Below are 25,918 nucleotides of genomic sequence, written 5' to 3' on the forward strand. Positions count from 1 at the left end.
CAAATCTTTACATTTTAGATCATGTAGATAAAAACATTTGCCATTTCAAATGAGTGTGATCATGACATAAAGAGAATTATCACATTTAAAAACAAAACTGTAAATACAGTCTTGGGTGATATTAATTGAAAAACTGCAGGAGAAGGGACCTTGGTTATTTGCTTTCCCTCAATAAAACATAAAAGTCTATGAGAAAAGAATTATTCAATATTTTGGAACAGCACCGGACATTTATTTGGAGCTTAGTAGTGCTTTGCTGAATTAATGAGCAAGTAATGAACCTGATATTTGTTTTATAAAGCATAATGTACTTGTCTTGCTTAGAGAAAAGTTATGCCTGGAGAAAAATCTAAACTAATAATATTCTATAGAAGAGCACAGAGGTGGGTGACATAGAGAAATATTAATTTGTACATTAATACTAACCAGTCATACAGCACATATTGATTCTTCTGTTATTGCCACAGAAAAGTAGTGCTTCTTACTTACCACTTGAATATATTATTCTGAATAGCATATATATAACTACATAGTGTGATACTTGTTATTTTTACTGTTATCACAGAGCATAGAAAGCATATCACAGAGCATAGGGAAGAAATATTAACCAAGGACGTGGCAATTTAAAAAATAGGGTTCAAAAGAGAATTACATCTCTTAACAATAAGGCCAGCAATTTCCCCTCTCTCCTGCTAGATTATACTTTCTCAAATTAATTAAAATATGCAAAGAAATTATTTATATCCACTCCTAAAGAGATATATATATATAAATGAAAGGCCTATTTCTTTCCAAAAGTTTTTAAAATACTTACTTCAAAAGGACACTAGGGCTGTGTAAAACCATTCAAAGAATAATTTAACAACTAAGCATTTCTGAAGGAAGTTTATAATACTAATATATTTTCAGTATTTTTGTCTGATCTTCAGAACATGTTCAAATATTAGCCCGCATCAACTGCAAGGAAGGACTCACTACAATTTTTTTGTAAAGGTCAAGTGTACTATAGCTGTAAGTCAAGATTAAAAAAAAAAAACTGTGAATAGGTAATCATGACTTTAAAATCCTCTTTGATTTTTAAACCTTTCCTTTTCAAATAGTTTAAATGTGCTCAATTAACATATTGGTATTAACTTGGTGTATAATTAAAACTATTCTAGGTACTAAAAATACAGTGAAACAGACAAAATTTCTGCCCAATTGGTTCTCATACTATAAAAGTAACAGATAAACAGATTTTAAAAGGGGCTCAGACTGAAAATAAATGGTAAAGTGAAATAAGGCAAAAGATAGCTAGTGAAATGAATAATTCTATTGAATGTTGAGTCAGAGCATGGTTAAGACAGGAGTAATGTCTGATGACGTCAAAGAATAAAAAATGTTCCCTGATAGAAATAAGATTCCAGGTAAAGGTAATAGCAAGCATGAAGACCCTAATATAAGATAAGGCTAGCACATCTGAGAAAAAGCAGTCAGTAAATGGTGAAGAGAATAAACAACAAAAGATGTGATTCAAGGAAGAGGCATAATTAGATTTTATTCTAAGTGACATGCAAATTCCTCAGCTGCTTTTGGGCAGAGGAAAAACTGCCTGGTTTAAGCTTTAGATACATTATCTTGCTTTCTGGGTAGAAAAATTATAGGTGAGGAGAGGAAAAAGTAGAAACAAAGATGAAAATATAAGCAAGTGACAACAGTTCTTTGAGTAGAGTAGTAGCAAAGAAAATAATGAGACACGATCAGGTTTAGGATAAATTTCAAGGTAGAGACTTGATTTTTGGATGTAGGGTATAAGAGACAGGAAAAATGAAGAAAAGCTCCTTCCTAGCTGTGGAGCTTGGTCAATCGAGTCAAGAGTGGTACCTTTTATTAAAACAGGAAAGGCTGAAGTAGGGGAAAAGATTAAAATCAAGTATTCTGTTCTAGGTAATTCTGAGATGTAATTAGATATTCTAAGAAGAAATAAAAGCAGTTAGATATATAACTGATTGTCAGAGGGTAAAACTGGAGAAAAGGTCAGGATTAGACTAATATTTAGGTATTATCAGCACACACATGACAATTAAAGCCATATAACTGAAAGAGTCCATCAAGTGAGTGAAGATAAATCAAGAAAAGAAGACAGTTGAGGACCAACTCCTGTGGCTTTTCAATATTTAGAAAGCAAGAAGAAATCCAGCAAGAAGCATGTGAAGTGAGCAATTCACAAGAAAGGAAAATAATAAGAATCAAAAGGATTACAATTTCCAAGAAACCAAAAAAGGAAAGTGATTAACTTTTTGACATGATACTGAAGAAGGTAAATACTAATTGGTTTTTCTTTAAAAAGGACAAGATGGAAATACAACGAAATTGATAAAACAACTTTAATGGAATGAAAGGGAAGAAAGTTTAATCAGGAAGGACAGAAAAGAGAAAAGAGAAATGGAGATGGTAAATGTATGGATAATAACAAATATTTATTAAACTCCTACTTTATGCCAAGTCCTGGAGATGTACCACTTACCAAAAGAACAAAAATCACACAGAATACAGACAATAAATTAATTAAATGATAAAAGGTGATTGTGCTACAAAAAGGAAAGGTGACTTTTAGTTGCTGGAGGTATAAACAGAGATGTGTAAAATAAGTACTGTAAAGACAGGAAACCAAGACATGACTGGGTATTTAACTCTAGTCAAGTTCAAATGTTGTGCAATAAATGGGAAATTAACACAGGTGTTTTAGTCAGGTTTTTTTGCTGCCATGACCAAGAGACCTGATGAGATCAATTAAAGGAGGAAAAGTTTATTTGGGAGCTCACGGTTTCAGAGGTCTCAGTCCACAGATGACCAGAGACAGGGTCTTACTAAGTTGTTGAGGCCGCAAACTTGTGATTGCCCTGTCTCAGCTTCCTAAATAGCTGGAATTACAGATGTGCATCACCATATCCAACTTGTTCTTAACAGTTAATTTCTAAGTTCTCTGATGTGTCATTTCTGCTTATGATGTCAACTGTGAGTTTAATTTTTTTTTCCCTAGAAGGCTAGACAATTGACATAATGCAGTCTGTTGAAAAGTCTAGAATACTTTTACTAAGTTTATATGCCCCTATTATAAGCTATATTTCAGTATGTTTTGGGGTTGTCCTTCTATCTTTTCTGAGTAATGTGTTCAAAAGTAATGTCTATATCTATGTCAAAACACACTGTTTTAATTGCTTTATATTATGTTCTGATAATTAGTAAATCAAGTCTGACTTTTTAAAAAAATTAACTTGCTAATCACTGCTGTTTTTTTCACATGTATTTGAGAACCAACTTGTCAATGTCTATAATGCTGAATCTTCCTATTTAAAAATATAAAACAGAATTTCATGTATACAGGTTTTTAAATACCCTTTCATGAAAATCTTGCATGTTTCCTATTTCTACATAAAAATATATTTTGTTGCTATTATGAATTATAATATCCTTTTATTTTGTTTTGTAGTTCATCATTGCTAAAGTTAAAAAATACTGTTGGTTTTGTATATTGACTTTTGAATCTGATTACCTTATAATGTTAAAATATATTCTTAAATTTTAAAAAACCTATCACTTAAAAGATAGCTGCATTAAGTGAAAAGCAATCTAAAAGATTAACACTCTAAGAAAATAAACACTATCATCAGTCATAGTCCATTTGGTTAGTGAATTTAATTAGTATTTATTTCATACTTTAGTATAAAGCTTAAACATAAAGAGTTTGAATGGAAAATGGCCTGTGTTCCAAAAAAGCATGGGAAACTTTATATATAAAACCTGGCTATCATTTAATTTAAGGGGGTTAATAAGAGCTATCAAATAATTTTTCAAATAACTTCATCAAATCCAACAGTATCATCTTTAGGAAAAACAACAAAAACAAAAAAAACCCCACCATACCAGAATAGTTGTTATATGACTGTTACATTTATGGGAATAAATAAAAGACGAGCAGGAAAAAAAAATGGATCCAGAAGAGCTTCATTTTATTATATATTTAGCAATATGTTGCACTTAGGTACCATGTCCGTACTATTTGTCCAATTTAGTCAAGTCCAAGAGCTTTAATTTAAAAATAAAAGACACATCTTCCTAAATGGAAGCCAGTAACTTGCACACTTCAGGTGTAATCCAAGAATACGAAGCTAAAAGTAAAGTAATTTAGTTTACATTTCATGTAGATAGTTTTGGACAGATATTTTGAATGTATAGGTCTATGTCTATCCACTTTCAAAACATGTTGAATGACATTCAGACTACACACAGCAATATTTACAATGTAGGAAAGGAAACTATATGTACATGCTAAATAATTTACTTGGATATAAATAATAACTGGATATAGTTTAACTTAGTACTAATTAATGCATTCAAGAAATATTTACTAAGGATCTAGGATGTGACAGATAATGTCCCAGATGCTGAGGTTCTGGAATAAACTAAATAAAATCCATATCATCATGGAGATTTCATTTTATTCTAGCATGCTAATTACTTTAAAGTTAACTTCTAGAAGGAATTCAATTTTGAAATAGTTCTAAAGTAAAGAACATATAAAACTAGTTAAAAGTGAACTTTTGGACTAGGACATTCCTCCCCTATTCTATGTTTAACACTTTAAGAGCATTTTCTACTAGCTTCTAACTACAAGAGACTGTATGAGCTGTATTTAGATGAGGTAAAAAGCTTTCTCCATTCCCAAAGAAGGTCTAATGTCACTGGCATTTCTATAATCTGTGTATTATTAAATACTAAGAGAACTAATCATTAAAAAGGAGAAACATAATATATAGTAGTTCATATAAAAGAAAAATAATAATTCAAATAAAACAAATTCTAATCCTAGGCTACTAAACATCAGAGAATGGAAAGTTCTCTCTCTCTCTTTCTTTTTTTCTTTTGCATAATCCTGGGGATCAAACCCAGTGCCTAGCACATACCAGCAAGCCTTCTTCCGCTGAACTACATTTATCAGCCCATTTCTTTTCTACTTAATATTTTTTTAAATGAGATGCTTTTCACATAGAACAGCTTTCATATCATTAATTTTTTCTTGAAAGGTACAGACATTTCTTCAAATGTTCATAACACAGAACTAAAAGATATGCTATTTAATTTCACTAGCTTCATTGTCCCTACCTGTTAACATGATAGTAAGAGTACCTACCTCTTATTATTGTTTTGGAATTGAATGAGGTAAGGCATATAAAAGACTAAGCACTTAATCATAATTGATAATATCAATTATGACTGTTATTCCAGGTATTAATAGTCTCCAATACAGTTTATATTTATCATTAGCACCATCCCAAATTGGAAAACTCAATAATTACTGGGTGTGGTGGCTCGTGCCTATAATCCCAGTGGCTCGGGAGGCTGAGACAGCAGGATTGCAAATTCAAAGCCAGCCTCAGCAACTTAGTGAAGCCCTAAGCAACTGTCTCTAGATAAAATTTTTTTTTAAAGGGCTAGAGATGTGGCTCAGTGGTTAAGTGCCCCTGGGTTCAGTCCCTGGTACCCCCCCCCCAAAAAAATAAAACAAAACCCAAAAAACTAACTCAATAAACAAACTTCAATAGTATAGTCAAAAAATATATGGTTTGCAAGAGAGGATCAACATGGGATGTACCTCAATCTAAACAATGGATTTTCAAGAATCAGTAATAAAATGCTACCAATATCCAGAATTTCTACTAAAAATGACTGAATCTGGGAAAATTTCAAAAAACCAAAGTTTCATTGACAAGATGCTTCATCAATATTTATCTGCAATTCCAAAGACCTAGAAGTATTTTCTGTCTTTAAAAACATATTTCTTGCCTTTTATTTCAAAGTAAACTTAAGAATAGAATTCAAAATACAAACAACAAACCAGTAAATGGAGTTAAGACCATTAAAAATTAAGATTATTTAAAAGATATTATCTCTAGCTCCAATCTGGACAAACCATATTGGACTCTCAAATGATTCTATTTGGTGGCGGCGGGGGGTGGGGTGAGGGGGTGGGAGGACAACAAAAACTCAAGTAAAAGGCTGGGGATGTGACCCAGTGGTAGAGTGCTTCCCATAAATAAACGAACAAAACCCCCAGTAAACAGAAAAACTTACATTTTAACTTAATCTGAAAAGTGATGATGGACTACAAATGAAGGAATTAACAAATTTAAGACCTGAAGTAAAGCAAAAACACTAATAAGAATCTTCAATTTAAAAACTCTGTAATTTTTCAAAGGATCTTGAAGAAAACCCAAATGGAGAGGTCACTAAATATCCAAGAACACTCACCCAACCATTGGTAGAAGACCTCTTGGAGACCCAGATGCTTGAATCAGCTGAAATAGTACCAAGTTTTTACTGATTACTCTTAATAGGGCAATGGAGCACAGGCTAACTCCATATTATCAAAAATTAAAGGTTATTATTATTAATTCCAGTTACTACCATTACAAAAAACTCCAAGGAAAAGGACAATGAGTAATAAATTCCAAGGTTAATAAAATTTATGTGTGCATATGTGCAAATGTGTATATTCCCTTCAGTTCTCTTAGTGCTGTAAGTCTGATTACTAAGTCTCATAAGTACATTGGCAGAAAAAAAAATTTTAAGTTAACATTATAAAATTCTTAAAGAATTTAAGAATGTAAAGTATTTTTAACATTGGTTCAGATAGAAAATTTTGAAAAAAGAATCTGCTTTTTTAATGATAATGCAAATTCCTCCACACTTAAGCACTTCAGTAACACAGGAAAAGGTTTAAAATCAATACAATTCTTTAGGCCTTTGAGTTACACTAAAGATTGTTCTAATCAGAGGAATCTCATATTTCAACACATAAAGGAACTCAATAACACTATAAAAGACCCTCAAAGTTGAAGACTATTTTCAACATTATTGATTAAAACATGAAAGTTATCAATTAATAGAAAATATCTAATGGTATCTAATTCTGACAAGAAATTAAAAAGAATCAACACTCCAGGTTGAGAAGATACTTATGTATTTATCTCTAGAAGCTGAGGGACAGGATTAATCACACCCACCAAAAAAACACCATAATTTATTCCAAAGTTCTATACATTAAGATTTACAACAAAATTTAAAAAACATTCTTCTACTAAGGAAATGGCCAAGAACAAAAACTGGAAGATTCTAATTTTCCCAAGTAACTAAAATATAAAAACTACTTACTGCTCGACATATGCGGGACAAGTAATGAACAACTAAAGAATACTCATTTTGTTTGAACAGTTTAAACAAACAAGTAAAAAAGAATATATTTTTAACGTCAAGTAAGCATATGCAAGTTAACAAATAAATACTGAAATAGGATGCCAGCAAATACACTCCAACCTAGCTGTTAAATGACTGAACTGTTACATATTAGGGATAAGCTTGCAATATAATATATGTATAATTTATTGAACATCCAAACTAAGGAAAACCAAAAGCATAAAAAAAAGCGTTTTTAAAAGGTTTCTCTAACAGAGAAGAATGTATGATAAAGTCAGGAAGAGATGTGAGAATACCAGAAAAAAATGCTTAATATAAGATTAGCACTAAGAAAGATTAAGAATCCTATTATCCCTAAAAATATGAAGAAAAAGGGTAAAGAAATTATTTAGAGAATAGGAATTGACTTAAAAAATGACTGTGAGAAAAATTCAAACATTTTAGAACTCTATTGCAAATTTAAATGACAAAATATACCAATATTACCTTTCTTTCGAAAGAGTGCATTTAGGTAATTTTCTGCTTGGCATTCAATCTTATCAGTGTTGGACTGGCCCTGAGATGATAGCTCCTCCGTTGGTGTTGACTGTGAAGAATCAAGAGATGGTATACAATCCTAAGATTACAAGAAAAACATCATACTAAATTACTTTTATTAAAACACTGAATTCCATTAAAAATGGAAAAAAATTTCTCTAAATGTTAATTTGTTCTAATTTATGCATATTAACTTATATAAAAAAAACATTAAAAATTCAGGTCACCAGTTAGGAAAAAGGAAATTTATCTGATAAAGGGCCCGAACAGCTATTCCTTAGCAAAACTAAATAAAAAAAAAAAAGAGAGAGAGCAGACAAAATAGAAAATGTTACAAATAAATTAACTATATGGCATACCAGCAAGCTAATCCAAAGAGGTGGGGTTTTTTTTCTTTCTATTTAAAACAACACAGCAGATATGTTTACCCACTAATCTGAACAAAGTCAGTACAAATTTTCTTCTAAGTCCTTCTCATAAAAATAGATAGGAGTCATGATTTCTACCATCCAAGAAGAAGTAGATTGTATGGTTTATGTTCTGGATATAGCAGACACTGACATATTTCAATATTTACCCAGGAAATATTTATGACAGCCAAAAGACTTCAGAAGTGAGTGAAAGGCTAAAAGATAGTAGCAGCATATCATCTCCTAACTATTGATTCCTAAAAAAATTATCCTGTAGGGTGCTGTAAGGTGGCCTCAGACCCAACTAGGCTTTCATGCTTATCCTTCTATACCTAACTGCTGGGAGCCATCAGCCAAGCCAGAGACTGCGGCACCTAACTAACAAAATGACCTGAAGTGAATTTCATGAGTCAGAGAATAATAAAGGAAAAAATGTGAAATAAGTCAAAGATAAATTTTCTAGGATTTTTCACCTGCAAAGCTAAACTAAATATTGGACTTTCAACATAAGACTTTAAAATATTCTTTTCATTTAGTAAAATTGTTTTATAACTTTTACCACATAACAATTTTTCAGAAGAAATTAAGTTAAAAGAAAAAGAAGCGTGTTATAATTGTGCAATTAATTTACAAATAATTTATGGCATTATAACTTACACTGACTGCTTCTCTCTGTAGGTTACAAAATGAGCATTTTTCATCCATAGACCAGTCAGTCAGCTCTTCTGGTTCACAGTCTTTAAAAGAGGAAAAATACTCATTAAAATACATTAACCTTATTAAAATCAATAAAATTACCACTCTCCACAGCAATGGCAAGAAAAAAAGACAAGAAAAATTTAAAAATAAACAAGAAATATAAAAACCTAACTAGTAATAGTTAAGGGAGAAGGCCTAACTTCAAAATTGAACTATGATATCTTGAAAGAAATAATCAGAGGCCAGAAAGAGAATAATTTTACACTCTATTTTTTTAATATTTATTTTTTAGTTGTAGCTGTGCACAATACCTTTATTTTATTTATTCATCTTTTTGCTAAGGTTCGAACCCAAAGGCCTTGCATGTGCTAGGAAAGTGCTCTACCAGGAGTCACAACCCCAGCCCTAATTTTACACTCTTTAAAAACAAAATAGCAAGAACAGTGAGTTGTGTCATAAATTAACAAATTTCCTACAATAGGGTTTTTTTTGGGGGGGGGGGGTACCAGGGATTCAACCCAGGGGCGCTTAACCACTGAGCCACATCTCCAGCCTTTCTTTATATTTTAATTAAAAACAAAGTCTCACTGAGTCGCTAAATGCCTCCATAATTTGCCGAGGCTAGCTTTGAACTTGTGATCTTCCTGCCGTAGCCTCCCAAGTTACAGAGGTGAGCCACCATGCTGGCTCATACAATAGGGTTTTAAGTATCACGGAACATTTTCAAAGACTCAATTTATCACTGTTCATTAATTTTACTTTTATTGGGCTACGGTTGTGGTTCAGCAGTAGAGTGCTTGCCTAGCACATTCAAGGCCCTGGGTTTGATCCTCAGTACCACATGAAAATAAAGAAAATAAAAGTATTGTGTACAACTATTTTAAATTTTTTTTTTAACTTTTATTTTTCCTAAGAAAGAAACCAGAACAAAAATGGAGACATGGGGAAGAAAGGAATAGATTTTGTGCAACATACAATAGAGAAATAGAAGAAAGTCAAAGTTTACAGATTTGAGACAATGAAATGATGCCTAAAAAAACAAGTACCAAGCCAAAGATCAAAAATCACATCAGATATCTGTGATATTTTTGAAGACTTTATTATAAGATAGTAAAAAAATCAGTTAAACAAATAAGGCATATTATTCAATACAAAATGTGTTTTTTCAGAAGGCTACTCCTTATAATCCAATGGTTGAACCGCTGGTTGAAATATATTAAAAAGTTTATGAAAAACAAAAATATTTTCTACTCAAGAAATTTGATGAAAGTATAATACCACTCTAACTATATTTAGTAGAGACACTACTGATTTTCAAAATTAACCTTGCAGTAGACTAGCCCTCCATTTTTTCCCCAAATAAATTCAACAAAATTTTTATTGTCTGAGGCAGTTACATGGCAACTAATCTGAAAAACCTTGATATGCTACAGAAATTTCTCATTGTTTTGAATACACTATGATACTGAATAAAGTACAGAGAAATAGATTACTTTTTTGAGAATGATAATGAATAAATACTAGGAAGAATCAGCCCCTATGACCCTGCCCCCAACACCAATCCAAATACAGAAATAGAAGATAATAGGTTGGAAGTAGTATAGGGTAGTAATCTCTCCCTTTGATTTCCACAGTGGTCAACAAATAGTAATATTTACATAAATGTGGAAAGGGTAGGAAATGGTTATGGCCCAGGATAATGTAATAAAAAAGATAGCTAGATTTGAAGTCTCTGAAAATCTGGGATGAAAACACTTTTCTAAATAGTTGTGACCTTTTTAAACCACAAAAGTATTTTGTTTTAATTGCCTTATGTGTAAAATGAGAAAATGTGTAAAATCACCTAACTCATTTGTAAATCAAATTGAAGAAAAGTATGAAAATGTTATCAAGTATAAAACATCACACAAAGGCTAGTCTTTAATGACTTTAAGACAATTGTCAATTGAAGGAAAAAACATGCAGAGAATACATCATTTATTTTTAGTTTTTTTTTTAATAGGACTACTTCAAGGTAACACTAATTAAAACAAATACCTACACAGTTAAATAAAGTGGCACTGAATAATCAATTGACTAAATAAAAGCCATTAAAATTTGCAAAATTCAAAAATTTACAGGATTACTTACAAATATTTAATAATTACTCTTTGATAGTAATTTTTATTTTCAGCCCAAATAAATGGTGATGAGACACATTTTTTCTATATGGGAAAGTAGATTTGAAAAATCAACTATAGACCAGATTGTTCCTCTCCTAAGACTATCTTCTCATGTCATTAAAAATAAAATACATATTAATTATATCTCAGAGACTGACAGTAAATCAGATATTTCTAATATAAGTTAACTTCCATTTTGAAATGTTAATACATGTAGGCATAAGCTCAAAAGATATTAAATAATGTACTTTATAAAAAAGGAATGACGGTAAATGACTGACAAAGACCAATCTTTCCATCTTTCCTTGTAACTAGGTATGCCTCAAATCAATTAACAGTCCATCTCCAATCATATTATCTAATCTACAGAAAGTTAACAGACTAAAATGAGAGAAACTTGGTACTGAAACAAGAGCTTTTCTACATGTTAGATGTGACCTCAGACAAGTAAAACTTATACATATTTGCAAAATATTACAGCTGTAGTAAATATTAAAACACCTAAGTCCAAAACATGTTACTTTCATTTTCTTCTAAACAATCTTACTTTTTAAAAATTTGATATTCTTTTCATTACTATTCATTCATAGGATATAAATTTAGACTTCCCAAGGGGAAAGTCCAATGAAAAGTCACGGGAGGTGGGGGATGTGAGCTAGACTTTTCATGAATATTATCAAATACTGGGGGTAAATATGATTTTATGGAAAAGGCTGAACAGTGGATAGCACCATTAAAAATAATTTTTCATTATGAAACAAGATACTATATTGAAAAGTACAAAAGAAAAAAGAAAAATTACAATACCATCATGCAGAAATAACTGACATTTACTATATTTCCACTCAGTTTATATTCTAGGCTTTTAAAAAAATTAGGATCACTTGGTTCTTTGAAAAGAAACTGATAACTCTCTAGCTAGATATATTAGGGAAAAACTCAAATTTTTAATATCAGAAAAAAATGAACCATCACTACTGATTCTGCAGATTTAAAATAAAGAAAAATTGTGAATAAATCATAAAATCTCTTACAGATTTAATAAATTTTAGGTGAAATGGCCTAATTCCTCAACAGGTATAAGTTACCAAAAGTATAAACAGAAAAACTCAAAAGACCCTCATCTATTAAAGTAATTAAGTCAATAATTAAATACTTTCTAAACCAGAAGCACCAGCTCAGATGTTTCCCTATAATCTTTTCCATAAAACAAAAAGCAGAGGAATTATTACCTTACTTGTTCTATGATTCCATCATTACCTATGGAAAATTCCATCATTACATCTCACCGAAGAAGATATACAGATGGCAAATATGTATGTAGAAAAAACCTTAATACTAAAGAGATCAATAGGGTGTTATAAAATAAGACAACAACATACTACTACATCCCTATTATACAGGTTAAGTTAAAATTCAAATCAGTGACAACATCAAATGCTAGTGGAGATGTGGAACAACAGGAAACTTCATTCACTGCTGGTGGGAATTTAAATGACACAGCTGTTTTTCAAGATACTCTGGCAGTTTCTAACAAACCTAAACATGGTCTCTCTACAATCTTACAATGATGCTCCTAGGAATTTACCAAAAATGAGTTAAAAATTTTTGTCTCTCATAAAATACTTGTTGCCTATATTCTTCATAATTGCCATCTGACCATAGTGAGATGAAGTCTTAGTTTTGATTTGCATTTCTCTAATTGCTAGAGATGTTGAATACTTTTCATATATTTGTTGATCAATTGTATTTCTTCTTCTGTGAAGTGTCTGTTCAGTTCCTTAATCCATTTATTGATTGGGTTATTTGATTTTTTTGTTTTAAGTTTTTTGAGTTCTTTATATAGCCTAGAGATTAATGCTTTATCGGAGGTACATGTGGTAAAGATTTTCTCCCAATCTGTAAGCTCTCTCTTCACATTATTGTTTCCTCTGCTAAGAAGAAGCTTTTTAGTTGGGATCCATCCCATTTATTAATTCTTGATTCTACTTCTTGTGCTTTAGGAGTCTTGTTAAGGAAGTCAGATCCTAGGCCAACAAGGTGAAGAGTTGGGCCTCTTTTTTCTTCTATTAGGTGCAGGGTCTCTGTTCTAGTGCCTAAGTCTTTGATCCACTTTGAGTTGATTTTTGTGCAGGGTGAGAGACCGAGATTTAATTTCATTTTGCTACATATGAATTTCCAGTTTTACCAGCACCATTTGTTGAATAGGCTATCTTTTCTCCAGTGAATGTTTTTGGCACCCTTGTCTGGCATGAGATAACCATATTTATGTGGGTTTTTCTCTGTATCCTCTATTCTGTACCATTGGTCGACAAGTCTATTTTGGTGCCAATATCATGCCATTTTTGTTACTACACCTCTGCAAATTGGTGCAAGCACTATGGAAAGCAGTATGGAGATTCCTCAGAAAACTGGGAATGGAACCACCATTTAACCCAGCTATGCCAAAGGACTTAAAATCAGCGTACAATAGTGATGCAGCCATGTCAATTTTTATTTCAGCTCAATTCACAATAGCTAAACTATGGAACCAACCTAGGTGTCCCTCAATAGATAAATGGATAAAGAAAATGTGGTATATATACTCAATGGAATATTACTCAGCTTTAAAGAACAGTAAAATTATGGCATTTTCCAGTAAATGGCTGGAGTTGGAAAATATCATGCTAAGTGAAATAAGCCAATCCCACAAAACCAAAGGCTGAATGTTTTCTCTACTATGCAGACACTAATTCACAATAAGGCAGGGGCAGGCACTAGGGAAGAACAGTGTTACCTTAGATTAGGTAGAGAGAAGTGATGGGAAGAAAGTAGAATGAAACAGACATTATTACTGTATGTATATATGTGACGACATGACCAATATGATTCTGCAACATGTATACTCAGAAAAATGAAATTATATCCCATCTATGTATGATATATCAAAGTGCATAAATGCATTCTACTGTCTTGTATAACTAATTAAAACAAATAACTTATATATGAATATTTAAGAGAAGCTTTTATTCCTAATTACCAACACTTGAAAGTGACCAATATCTGTAAACAGGAGAATGGATAAGCAAACTGTGGTATATACACATAAGGTAAGTATTATTCAGCAATGAAGAGAAAACTGCTACTGAGCCACAAAAAGACAGAGACCCTTAAATACACACTACTAAGTAAAAGAAGCAAATCTGAGAAAGCGATATACTTTATCATCCCAAATGTATGACATTATAGAAAAGTCAAAACTTTAGAGACAGTAAAAAGATCCACTGTTTTGCTCAGGTTGAGAGAGAAAGGGAAGGAATGAACAGTATGATACAAGAGATTTTTAGAGTTGTGATACCACTGGATATCATACCATAGTGGTGGACATATGATACTGTATACTGGAAAAACTCACAGCTGTACAACACACAGAAAATGAGCCTAATGTAGATTTTGGACTTTTGGTAAGGATAAGGTATCAATATTGGCTCAACAAAAGATATTAATATAGAAGCTATATATGGGAACTCTGTACTTTCTGCTCAATTATATTTATAAATGTAAAACTGCTCTAAATACATTAATTTAAAGTTGAAATCATAGGGATTGGGTTTGTGGCTCAGCAGTAGTGCACTTGCCTGGCATGTGTGAGACACTGGGTTCAATTCTCAGCACCGCGTATAAATAAATAAAATAAAGGTCTATCAACAACTAGAAAAAAAATTGGAATCATATTATATAGTTAGGCTTATTTATCACAAATATTTACCATGTTCAAATGTACTTCTAAATAACTTTGAACAGGTAAGTCCAGTCCATCAAAGTATTATAATTTATAATTATAATATCCTATTGCTGAATATTTAAGCATGGTTCTGTAATTGTGGTACTACAAACACTATGATAATTATATTAAGTCTTTACCTCATATAAGTATGCATCCATAGCTACATGTGATTAAAGCTGATATAATTTATATAGCTAACAATAAAACAGTATTAAATCTCCGATTTTAGTTATATAATACAATCATTAATTCACATTAGAAAACTGCTGGCAGCCCCCTTCCCCAAGAGAAGAAACTGGTCTAAATAAGACTTCAGAAAGGATTAAGCACGGCAGAAAATAAGAACAAATTTTTGCTTTACAAGTCCTATGCGGTCTGAAGTTTTTTCTTTGATGTTCTTTGCCTGGTTTTGGAATCAGGGTGATACTGGCCTCTTAGAATGAGTTTGGAAATGATCCCTCTTTTTCTATTTTATGAAATAATTTGAAGAGTACAGGTATTAGTTCTCATTAAAGGTCTTACAGAATTCAGATGCGTATCCATCTGGTCCTGAGTTTTTCTTGGTTGGTAGGCTTCTGATGGCATCTTCTATTTCATTACTTGAAATTGATCTGTTTAAATCGTGTATATCATCCTGATTCAATTTGGGCAAATCATAAGACTCCACAAATTTGTCAATGCCTTCAATATTTTCTATTTTATTAGAGCACAAGTTTTCAAAATAATTTCTAATTATCTTCTGTATTTCTGTAGTGTCTGCTGTAATATTTCCTTTTTTATCACGTATGTTAGTAATTTGAGTTTTCTCCCTCCTTCTCTTCATTAGCAATAAATGGGCCAAGGAACTGAACAGACACTTCTCAGAAGATGATATACAATCAATCAGCAAATATATGAAAAAATGTTCAACATCTCTAGCAATTAGAGAAATACAAATCAAAACTACTCTTAAGATTTCATCTCCTCCAGTCAGAATGGCAGCTATTAAGAATAGAAACAATAAGTGTTGGCAAGGATGTGGGAGGAAAAGGCACACTCATACATTGCTGGTGGGACTGCAAATTAGTGCGGCCAATAATGGAAAGCAGTATGGAAATTTCTTGGAAATGGAACCACCATTTGACCCAGCTATCCCACTACTCAGTCTACACCAAAGGACTTAAAAACAACATACTACAAGGACACAGCCACATCAATATTTGTAGCAGCAAAACTCACAAGCCCCAAACTGTGGAACCAACCTATAAGTTAAATTAGCAAATCCCAAAAAAACAAGTGTGGAATGTTTTCTGATATAAGGATGCTGATTCATAATGGGGTTGGTGGGGGGCATGGGAGGATTAGACAAACTCTAGATAGAGCAAAGGGGAGGGAGGGAAGGGTGAGGGAATGGGGGTAGGAAAGATAGTGAAATGAGATGAACATTGTTAGCCTAAGAACATGTATGAAGACACGAATGGTGTGACTCTACTTTGTATACAACCAGAGATATGAAAAATTGTGCCCTAATGTATAATATAAATTGTAATGCATTCTGCTGTCATATATAGCAAATTAGAATAACAAATTTTAAAAAAATTTAAAAAGTCCTATGTGGCAGGAGAAGTGCATTTAAGGCAGATGGAAAAAGATAAGCACAAATAACTCTCCTTCCAAAAAAAAAAAAAACAAACATGAGAGAGGATATAAAGTGCAACTCTTCTGGAAATAATAAATATGTGAAGTTTATGACATTCAAAGTTTCTTCAGAGACCTCAGTCCACAAATGAGAAAACAGTTATGCTTTCTTCAAAAGGGTGAGTCATGAGACAAACCAAAGAGAGAAAACTAGAACTTCTGCTTTGTTTCCAACAAATTCACAACTAGCAGAAATCAAAAACCTCTTTCAAAGACCATTTAATCTGGAGGTGATTGTGAACTGAATTCAAGAATTAAAATGTAAACTTCTCAAAAGAATAGTATGTACGATATAAATGTCTTCAACTTCAAAACACAGTGTGCCAAAGTTGATTTTTAATGTAGGAGGATTAAATTTGGAATGTTTTTCTAAAGAGATTTGAAACTAAAAGTCTGTTTAATTTATATGTATCCTAAAACTATGCATTTAATCTCATAATTAAAAGTAATTTACAGGAATATACAAAAATTTTTTGCTACCCAATTTATTTGGCTCCTGTGTCGCTAACAGTAGTAACAGCTCAGATCTCTAATGATATATCTAAAAGCATATATTAGTTCACTTGATTTCTGCATACAGATTTTGTTTAGTGAGAAATGCCCATTTTTTAGTGAATCTAGCAAACCATTTTTAATAATGGTAACAACAAATGAAGCACCTTTATTTAGAAGAGAATTAGAAGCCAAGCTGTCTTAGAGATGTTTAGATGTTTGGAGGTATCTGTAATAAGAGTTTCTACATGCTTGCTTTTTTCGTTTGTTTGTTTTGTGGGACTGGGTTGAAATTAGGATCTCATGCATGCAAGACAAACACTCTACCACTGAGTTCCACCAGTCTCCAGCCATCCACAGGCCGTGTGTATGAGTTATGCACATCTGAGCTGTATGGGAGGATTGGTCTGGCACTGCATGCTAATTGGGCTGTGCAATGTTAAGTGCACCTTTCCTCTAGCTCTGCCTATGATCGGACACAGCACTTGAGATGGGTGTGACTTGCCAAGATGTCAATCAATCTACTGACCACAAGACAGCACAAAGCAAGACTCCAACTTTTGAAACCCTATCCCCTGGCCCTACTGGGGGAAAAACATTCCATCAAAGCTCCTTTGTGTGCCCCCTCCCCCCATAAAATAAAGAGATTCCAGGTGCACACTCTCTTTCCAGCACTGTCTGGCATGGAAGCTGACCCTTAAGTTCAGAGCCACCCTATCCTCGATCTTAGAAACTCATGTCTGTGTTTTGCATGATTTCTTCGCCGTTTTCTTAGTTTAATGCTGCAGCCAGCTCCTTTGAACCCAGCTCATCTCGTCAGCTGAGCCAGCTGGCAGGATCCACCCCCAGCCCCTATATGCTTTCTGAAGAGGCTTTATACTTTCATAACACTAATTTAATTTTCCCTCAAAAAGAAAGCATAGGGCTAGGGTTGTGGCTCAGTGGTAGAGCACTTGCCTAGAATGTGTGAGGCACTGAATTTGATTCTCAGCACCACATATAAAAGATTCATCAACATCTAAAACAATATTTTTTTTAAAAAAAGCCTGGCTTTGTCCTTGCACGCTAATAGATTTTACTGTAATTAACATCTCACTCTTTGGTCATCAAACTATGATTACAAACTTCTTTTAATTCAAGAAAAGGGAGAAAGAATTTACGTAAGGCACCTGAAGAAACAAAAAAGTTGAATACTTGGCATTAAAAAGGGCAGAGTTTGGGGCTGGGGTTGTGGCTCAGTGGAAGAGCGCTTGCCTCATGTGTGAGGCAATGGGTTCAATTCTCGGCACAACATTTAAATAATTGAATAAAATACAGGTTCATCAACACTAAAAAAATTTTTTAAAAAGGGCAGTTAAGTAAATATGTGCATACCTGTGAAAAAGACTGCCTGAAACCCAAAGTTTAACCAATTCATAGCTCTCCCTCCACCCAACAAAGGACAAAAAGACAAAAAAAAGTACAAAACACATTTCAATTAAAAGTATAAGTGAAATGAAATCACAGACATTTAATTAAATCAATTAATTATAAAACTTACCAATGAAATCCCATTCAGTCACCAAACATTATGACCCAGAATTTCATATATCCAACTGATATACTAATGAACACACACAAGAGGCACAAAAATATATACATTGTATATATATATTTATACTAAAATGGTAACAGAGGTTTTCCTTGGATACTGGATTTGAGTAACTTCTTTCTAGCTTATCTGTATTTTTAAAAATGCATATGTGTTATTTATAATACAAAGAAGTAATAATCTACAGGGTTGGGAGTATAGCTGAGTGGTAGAGCACCTGTGCAGGATCATGCAAGAAGGAGGCTGTGGTTTCAATCCCCAGCAGTGCAAATCATCACCATCATCATCAACAACAACATCATCATCCTCTTCAAAAAATAAAATACAGGAATTTATTTCCTTAGAGCATTTTGCCCTTTGTATAATAAACTAATTTCTTAAGGAGCATAAACGTGTCAACCTGTGTGCGCGTGCTCGCGCGCGCACGCGCGCACACACACACACACACACACAATACATAGCTATATAAACAAAGAGATCAAACTGGGAGAAGCAAAAGGCTAGGGTCACAAGTTATAATCTGGGTTCCCAGGTAAGAAAGGAAAGCTGAAGAAATGTCATGCAGAGGTTAAGTTCCTGATACTTTAAATTTTTCCTTTGTTCATTCATAAGCTCAATGGAAAAACTGGTGCAACTATAATTAGTTAGCAGTACTTGTATTAAAAATATTTAAGTCAGAGTAAAACTATACTAAAATAATAAATAATTAAAATTTAAAATTTTTAAAGCAAACTTTCTGTAATGGTTAATTTGAATTGTCAGCTTGACTGGTTTAAGAAATGCCAAGGATTAAGAGGCTTATGGGTGTGTCAATGATGTTGTGTCTAGGAATGATTGGCATATGGGATAGCCAACTGAAATGGAAACACTCCCTGAGCATGGGCAGCACTATCCAATAAGATGATGACCTGGATGGAATACAAGTTGGAAGACCAAGGAAACAGCACAGATGCAAGCTTCCATTCTTCTTGCTGCTGCAATGGATCATCTGAGGATGTTGGACTCTCGCTTCTTCACTCTTCCAAAGCAGACTCTGCCAGTGATTTCCCCAGAAGCCTTTGGTCTCAACTAGCACCGTTGATACCTCTTATTCTGGAGCTTCAGCCTCCTGGACTGTGCAACTACTGGTTTTTCCAGCTCTGCAGCCTGAAGATGGCCCACTGTGGACTATCCAGTTTCTGGTCATGTAAGCCAACCTAATAAGTCCCCTTTTTATAATTATACTTCCTGTTGATTCTTTTCCTCTAGAGAACCCCGATTCCTATACTCTCCTAAGCGATAATAATGATAAAACACTAGAACACACACATTTTGGAGTTTTCCATCCTTAAAATCATGTTCTACAAAGATAATTAATTCTTCTGATTGAAGATTAGTGGTTGGTACAGTTATCTTTCATATATATACTTTCAACTCTGGGACTCTGACTGAGGAGAAACTTTTTATACACATCATCACTGTATTTCTCTCTTAACTTAAAAACACTTGGCAGAAGAGAAAAGAACCCTTAAAGATACCTTGGGTTTCAGTACAATGGAAGATAATCAATTACAACGGAAAGTAACAAAGTTAACACATAAAACTGACCAGATACAATACCTAAAAATAATTCAATCAAAATAAAAGTAGGTAACCTATACTGAGACTACTCATTTTGTAAATGAATTGTACTATAAAATTCCAGATGTCTACAAAAATGTTTTTTCCTAGTGCCCCACATTTTCATGTAAGCAATAAGACAGCTAATCTACTGTATCATAGCAACTATATCACAATTATATAAAAAATTTCCACCAGTATTTACTGAGTTTTTGGAAGACTAGGCTACAACAAATAACAAACAGTATTACATAAACATAAAACTAAACACACAGGCAATATTTCTCAAAGTGGCAATTTGATTTCCAGGCTGTTTATATTATGTGGAACAGGAGATAACAGTACAAACCATTGCTGTACAGCAACCAGGGGCCAAAGAGCTGCAGTGAGTCTTTCAAACACTTCTGAGCACTGATTAGTTGCCAGGAATACAAAGTTGTATATCATGTCCCTGATCTCAAGATTTAAAGACCTGAAAGTCCTTAAAGCCATGGGTAATATACCTAGGATAATTAACAAGTACTTTAAAAACTAGATAGTACAGACTGAAAAACTGCTATGTCCTTACATACCTATAAGACCCCATCCCCATCCCAAGGTTAGTTTAATAAACAGGGTTATATGTGAATCAACTTATTGTATATTTGAAACCCCCAATAAAATTAAAAAATCCTTTTTGTTCTATAATTTTATAAAATTGAGTAAAGTTCATCTGAGAGCCAACACTGTTCTGTAGTACACAATATGATGAATATCAGTAAAAATGATACTTGATGAAAAAATATATAAGGCTTTTAATTTACTATTTATGAATAAGTTAGGAAATGTAATTTGTAACATCATTAAAATGAAAGTACATTACATAAGGAGAGCTATATACCTCTCTCTCTCTAATAAATTTTAACAGGAAAAATACAGTGTTTTTTTTTTTAGAAGTTTCTTTTTTAAACAATTTTTTTTTCTAAATTGTATGTGGACACAATACTTTTTTATTTATTTATTTTTATGTGGTGCTGAGGATCAAACCCAGTGCCTCACAGGTATTAGGCAAGTAATCTACCACTAAGCTACACCTCCAGCCCCAAAAATTTCATATTTTTTAAATTATATAATACTTGTTTGATATTAAAGAAAAAACATATCGAAACAAAAACTATCCACAATGCATACTTCAAATATAATCATACGAACCTTTTAGTGTCTTTTTTTCCTAGAACATTTTCAATAAAACATATACTTTTCCTTTTTTTAACAAAAATAGAACGAATCAACATATACAAAGCAATTTAATTTCATCAGCCTAACAATCCATGCATATCATATCATTCATTACAAAATTCAACAATATAACTCTCAATGGATGCAGATATCCCAATTATAGAGATAAAATAATTTATTAAACAGTCCCTACTTTTAAATACATAATATTAAGAAAAAGGTAGAAACAACCTTGGAAGGACTGTTATGGGCAAGACTGTTATGATATGTATAAGAGAGAGAGAACAAGCGAGCACGCGAGTGAGCACTAAATAAATTCATGAGCACACGAATGAACAGTAAATAAATTCATGCAGATATATGCCATCTGCACACTTACCTAATTATTTTCTTGAGATTCTTAAAAGTAAAACTACTATGCAGGTATGTATGCTTTTAGGCTTTTGATACTTACTGATATACTGTCTCCTTTAGGAAAGTTATTCTAGATTTATATAGGGGCTCTAAACCATACAAACCCAATCATACCTTGAAAACTCTTATTAGACTTTATGATTAAAAATAATTACTCTCAACTTGATGGTAAACCTTTTTCAATGGAATAAATTGCAATACAATTTGATGGTTATCATATAAAGAAACATCTGGGATCGTAACTTGAGTTTAAAATAATAAATTGTACTCAGATTTTAAAATGAATAAAAGAAATATTAAAGAAATCTTACAAAATTATATAAATACTAGCAGTAAACAATCAATTTTGGCACTTAAAAAAAGAATATTAGAATGGTTTAAAGACATAAGTTTGAAAACAAAATGGTAACATTAAGATGAAATAAAGGCTATGATTATCCTCTAGATATAACAATTGAGAAGAAAATCGAAATAGGTCATGCCTAATAAGAAATGTATTCCTGTTAAGTTTAAAAACAAATTTGTCTGTTATCAATTATTATCAGCATCATTATAACTAACATTACTGCCAAGGACACTTCTCCCTTGATCAATAACAATAAAGGCTCTGCATATCTTCAAACACTGTGTCAGTGAAGAGCTTTGCCCTTATAGGCTTAACTACCTTTCCCAAACTCAGCAAAAACAACAACAAAAAAATAATCTCCTGACTTCTAATCAATAGTCTTTTCCAATTTTTAAAATTTATTCTACTTAATTGTACATGACAATAAAATGCATTTCAATTCATCATACACAAATGGAGTGCAACATTTCAATTCTCGGGTTGTTGTATAGAGACACATCATTCGTGCAATCATACATGTACCTAGGGTAATGATGTCCATCTCATTCCACCGTCTTTCCTATCCTCAATATTCTTTTGCATAAATTCTTCCAAAGAATGTCTTATTGCAACTCTAGTTCTTCAGATATTAAAAAAAAAAATGTCCTGACACAAATAGATAAAATGAATGTAGCAATAAACTTAGCTTCAGAGTCTCTAATATTCACAAAAGTTTCAGTATAAAAAATATTAAAAGTACAAATTTTAAAAAATAAAAACTGGGGAGATAGCTTTTTAGAATTTGATATGCCTAGTTGACTTATTTAAATCCTCTCCATGAATAAGTTAAGAAAGGTAATTTGTAAAATCATTAAAATGAAAGTACATTATACTTGGCAAAGACAAACTTCATTTTCAACTTTAATTTAGTATACCAAAATTTTAAAGACATTAGGATATAATGTAAGATATCATGTATAAAATAATAATGATAATAATAAAGTATATTTGATAATTTTACTTATTTTATTTAAAAATGCTTTCAAGAGACCATAAAATTGTGTTTAATAAAAAGTTACTAAATAACAATTTTTCATTTGTTAAATGGGGCAGGACCTTAAATTTTAAAACAAAACTTAAAAAATTACCTTCAAATAAACTGAGGTCTCTTCGTAGCCGTGGTCCATAAAGCCCTTCTAAAATACTCTCAAAACCTGTGTTTTCAAAGAGAGAAAAGTGTATTACTTACTGGAAAAGCTTTATTTTACAACAGTTAAAAACCATAAGCATATATATATACGTATACATATATACACACACACAAACACACACACACACACACACACACACACATATATATATATATATATATTTTTTTTTTGCTACTAGGGCTTGCTACCAGTGAGCAATATCCCAGTCCTCTTATTTTCTTGAGACAGGATCTCACTAAATTGCCAAGACTGGCCTCAAACTTGTAATCCTCCTTACTCAGCCTCCCTTTTGTATCCACCAGCAATTTATTGATTTAACATATTGTGTTTTTTCCCTGTAGTTTAATTAAACTGAACTAGGCAAAAATATGCTTAAGTAATTTCTGAGCATGGCTTTATTTCAGCATTATTTCTCTCATTCCAGCGTCGGACTCCACTTCCTCTACAACCAAGTCTGACAAACTCTTTATGGCTGAGATCCATAATTCAGTAAGTCAAAATTGAAGAAGACAGAAATACAAGAGAAAAATTCTCTGCCTTCAAAAGAAACAACTGAACAGAAGAAACAAGCAGACAAATCCTAAGGAGACATGTACTGCCAACATGCAGTGTACATTCCACAAGCACTGCCTTCTTACTGTATTTATTTTAGCTCTTTAACTTTGTAAGATACAAAGAAGTTAAATCAAGTTTAAATGACTGTGCTACCTCTCTTCACATCAAAAAACCAGGGACTACTAACAATGAAGGCCTGCCTCTACCATCTGGCTGTCTTATTGTCAGGGAAAGAAAAGAACTTGCATGTTAGTGATGAAAGAAGTTGGGTGGAAGGAGGGTAAACTCTAGAGTGAGATCCAATCTGGTGCAAGGTGTCCTACAGGCTATAAAATACAGTTTAATCAGAGTGCCTTTTTGTTGTTGTTGTTGCTTGGCAGTGTCAAGGATTTGAAATTTCAATGAGATCAAATCAATTTTATTAAATGAAAAGCACATTAGAAGAAACAATTACATCACACTTCAAGACTTCAGATGTCAAGGAATTCTGTGTGGAATGAAAAATTGTGGACCAGAGATATCAGTGTATTGCAGGTGCTCTGAGACTGAATTAAATCAATAGGTAAGTTCTGCATGATGAACTGTCACTGTTATTGGTGGTTATTCTATCCTCTCAAAGTGCTGCTAAGGCTTGAACAGAGCACTTGGAACACATTAAAAGTGAGTGCTTTTTTTGTTTTTTAAGATTTTTAATTTTTTTGTTCTTTTAGGTATATATGAGAGTAATGTGTATTTTGCCATATTATACATACATGAGGTATAACTTATTCTAACTAGGATCCCATTCTTGCAATTACACATAAGGTAGAGTTACACTGGTTGTGTATTCATACATGAACATATAGGAAAATTATGTCTGATTCATTCTACTGCTTTCCAGATCCCAACCCCATTCCCTTCATTTCCCTTTGTCTAATCCAAGGAATTTCTATTCTCCCCCTCCCCCAACCTTAATGTGTGTTAGCATCCACATATCAGAAAGAACCTTCAGCCTTTGGCTTTGGGGGACTGGCTTATTTCACTTAGCATGATAGTCCATTTACCGGCAAATGCCATAAATTTCATTCTTCTTTATGGCTGAGCAATATTCCGTTGTGTATACATACCACATTTTCTTTATCCATTCATCTGTTAAAGGGCACCTAGTTTGGTTCCATAGTTCAGCTATTGTGAATTGAGCTGCGATAAACCCTGATGTGGCTACATCACTGTAGTATGCTGATTATAAGTCCTTTGGGTATATACTGAGGAATAAGATAACTGGGTCAAATGGTGGTTCCATTCCAAGTTTTCTGAGAAACCTCCATACTGCTTTCCATAGTGGGAAGTGTACCAATTTGCAGTCCCACCAACAATGTATGAGTGGCACCCTTTTCCCCTAAATGGGTGCTTTGACACTGAGATACACCCCAACCTGGGAAACATCATAAAAAGAAAGTAACTCATTAAAAAGACTCATAACAGTGAAAGAGATATCTATCCCAACAGATGCACAAATCTCAATACAGAAATACAGGAAACATAAGAATAAAAGTGAATAAAACACTTCCAAAAATTTGTAACTCCCAATAACCAATCCACAGATGTCAAAGTGAAGGAAATACCAAACAAAGATTTTTTAAAGTTGTGGTTAAAATGATCAACAAGTTAAGAGAACTAAGGCATGAACCAAGGAAGATGATATGAAGCTTGAAAGAGTGTTTCAATAAAGAGATAGTATTCTGAAAAAGAACCAAACAAATACTGAAAATTAAAAAAGAAATCTGTATGTAAAATGAAAAATTCAGTGGAGAGTGTTGCCAATACACTAGATCAAACAAAAGAAAGAATATTAAGGTCAAAGACATGGTGGATGAATTAGAACTCTAAGGCAGTTATAAGGAGTTTTTTACAAAAAAAGAAAAAGAAAAAATATATTAGAGCTCTGGGAAGAAGAGGAGATACAGATTAATGGCACAGAAACCTTATTCAATAAAATAACTGCAGAAATTTTCCCTAATCCTTGAAATGAGTTGGACAGGCAGGT

The 25,918-nt window shown here is 32.6% G+C and overlaps 1 protein-coding gene and 1 pseudogene across 7 annotated transcripts in view; one reads left to right on the top strand and one right to left on the bottom strand.

The window, feature by feature from the left end:
* Lcorl (ligand dependent nuclear receptor corepressor like) overlaps positions 1-25,918 on the bottom strand; it is a 151,102-nt gene that overhangs the window by 101,818 nt on the left and 23,366 nt on the right. For 6 of the 7 annotated variants that reach the window (XM_076865375.2, XM_076865376.2, XM_076865370.2 and 3 more), the window contains exons 2-4: positions 23,275-23,340; positions 8,841-8,920; positions 7,723-7,852 (exon numbers count right to left, since the gene is read on the bottom strand). In XM_076865375.2, coding sequence (XP_076721490.2) covers positions 7,723-7,852; positions 8,841-8,920; positions 23,275-23,340 — 276 coding nt within the window. The remainder of the gene's footprint in view (positions 1-7,722; positions 7,853-8,840; positions 8,921-23,274; positions 23,341-25,918) is intronic. The other variant, XM_076865373.2, reaches the window with a different exon arrangement.
* On the top strand, positions 23,752-23,921 carry LOC143642093 (thymosin beta-4-like; annotated as a pseudogene).

The sequence above is a fragment of the Callospermophilus lateralis genome, chromosome 8 (assembly GCF_048772815.1).
Source record: "Callospermophilus lateralis isolate mCalLat2 chromosome 8, mCalLat2.hap1, whole genome shotgun sequence".
Classification (NCBI taxonomy): Eukaryota; Metazoa; Chordata; class Mammalia; order Rodentia; family Sciuridae; genus Callospermophilus; species Callospermophilus lateralis.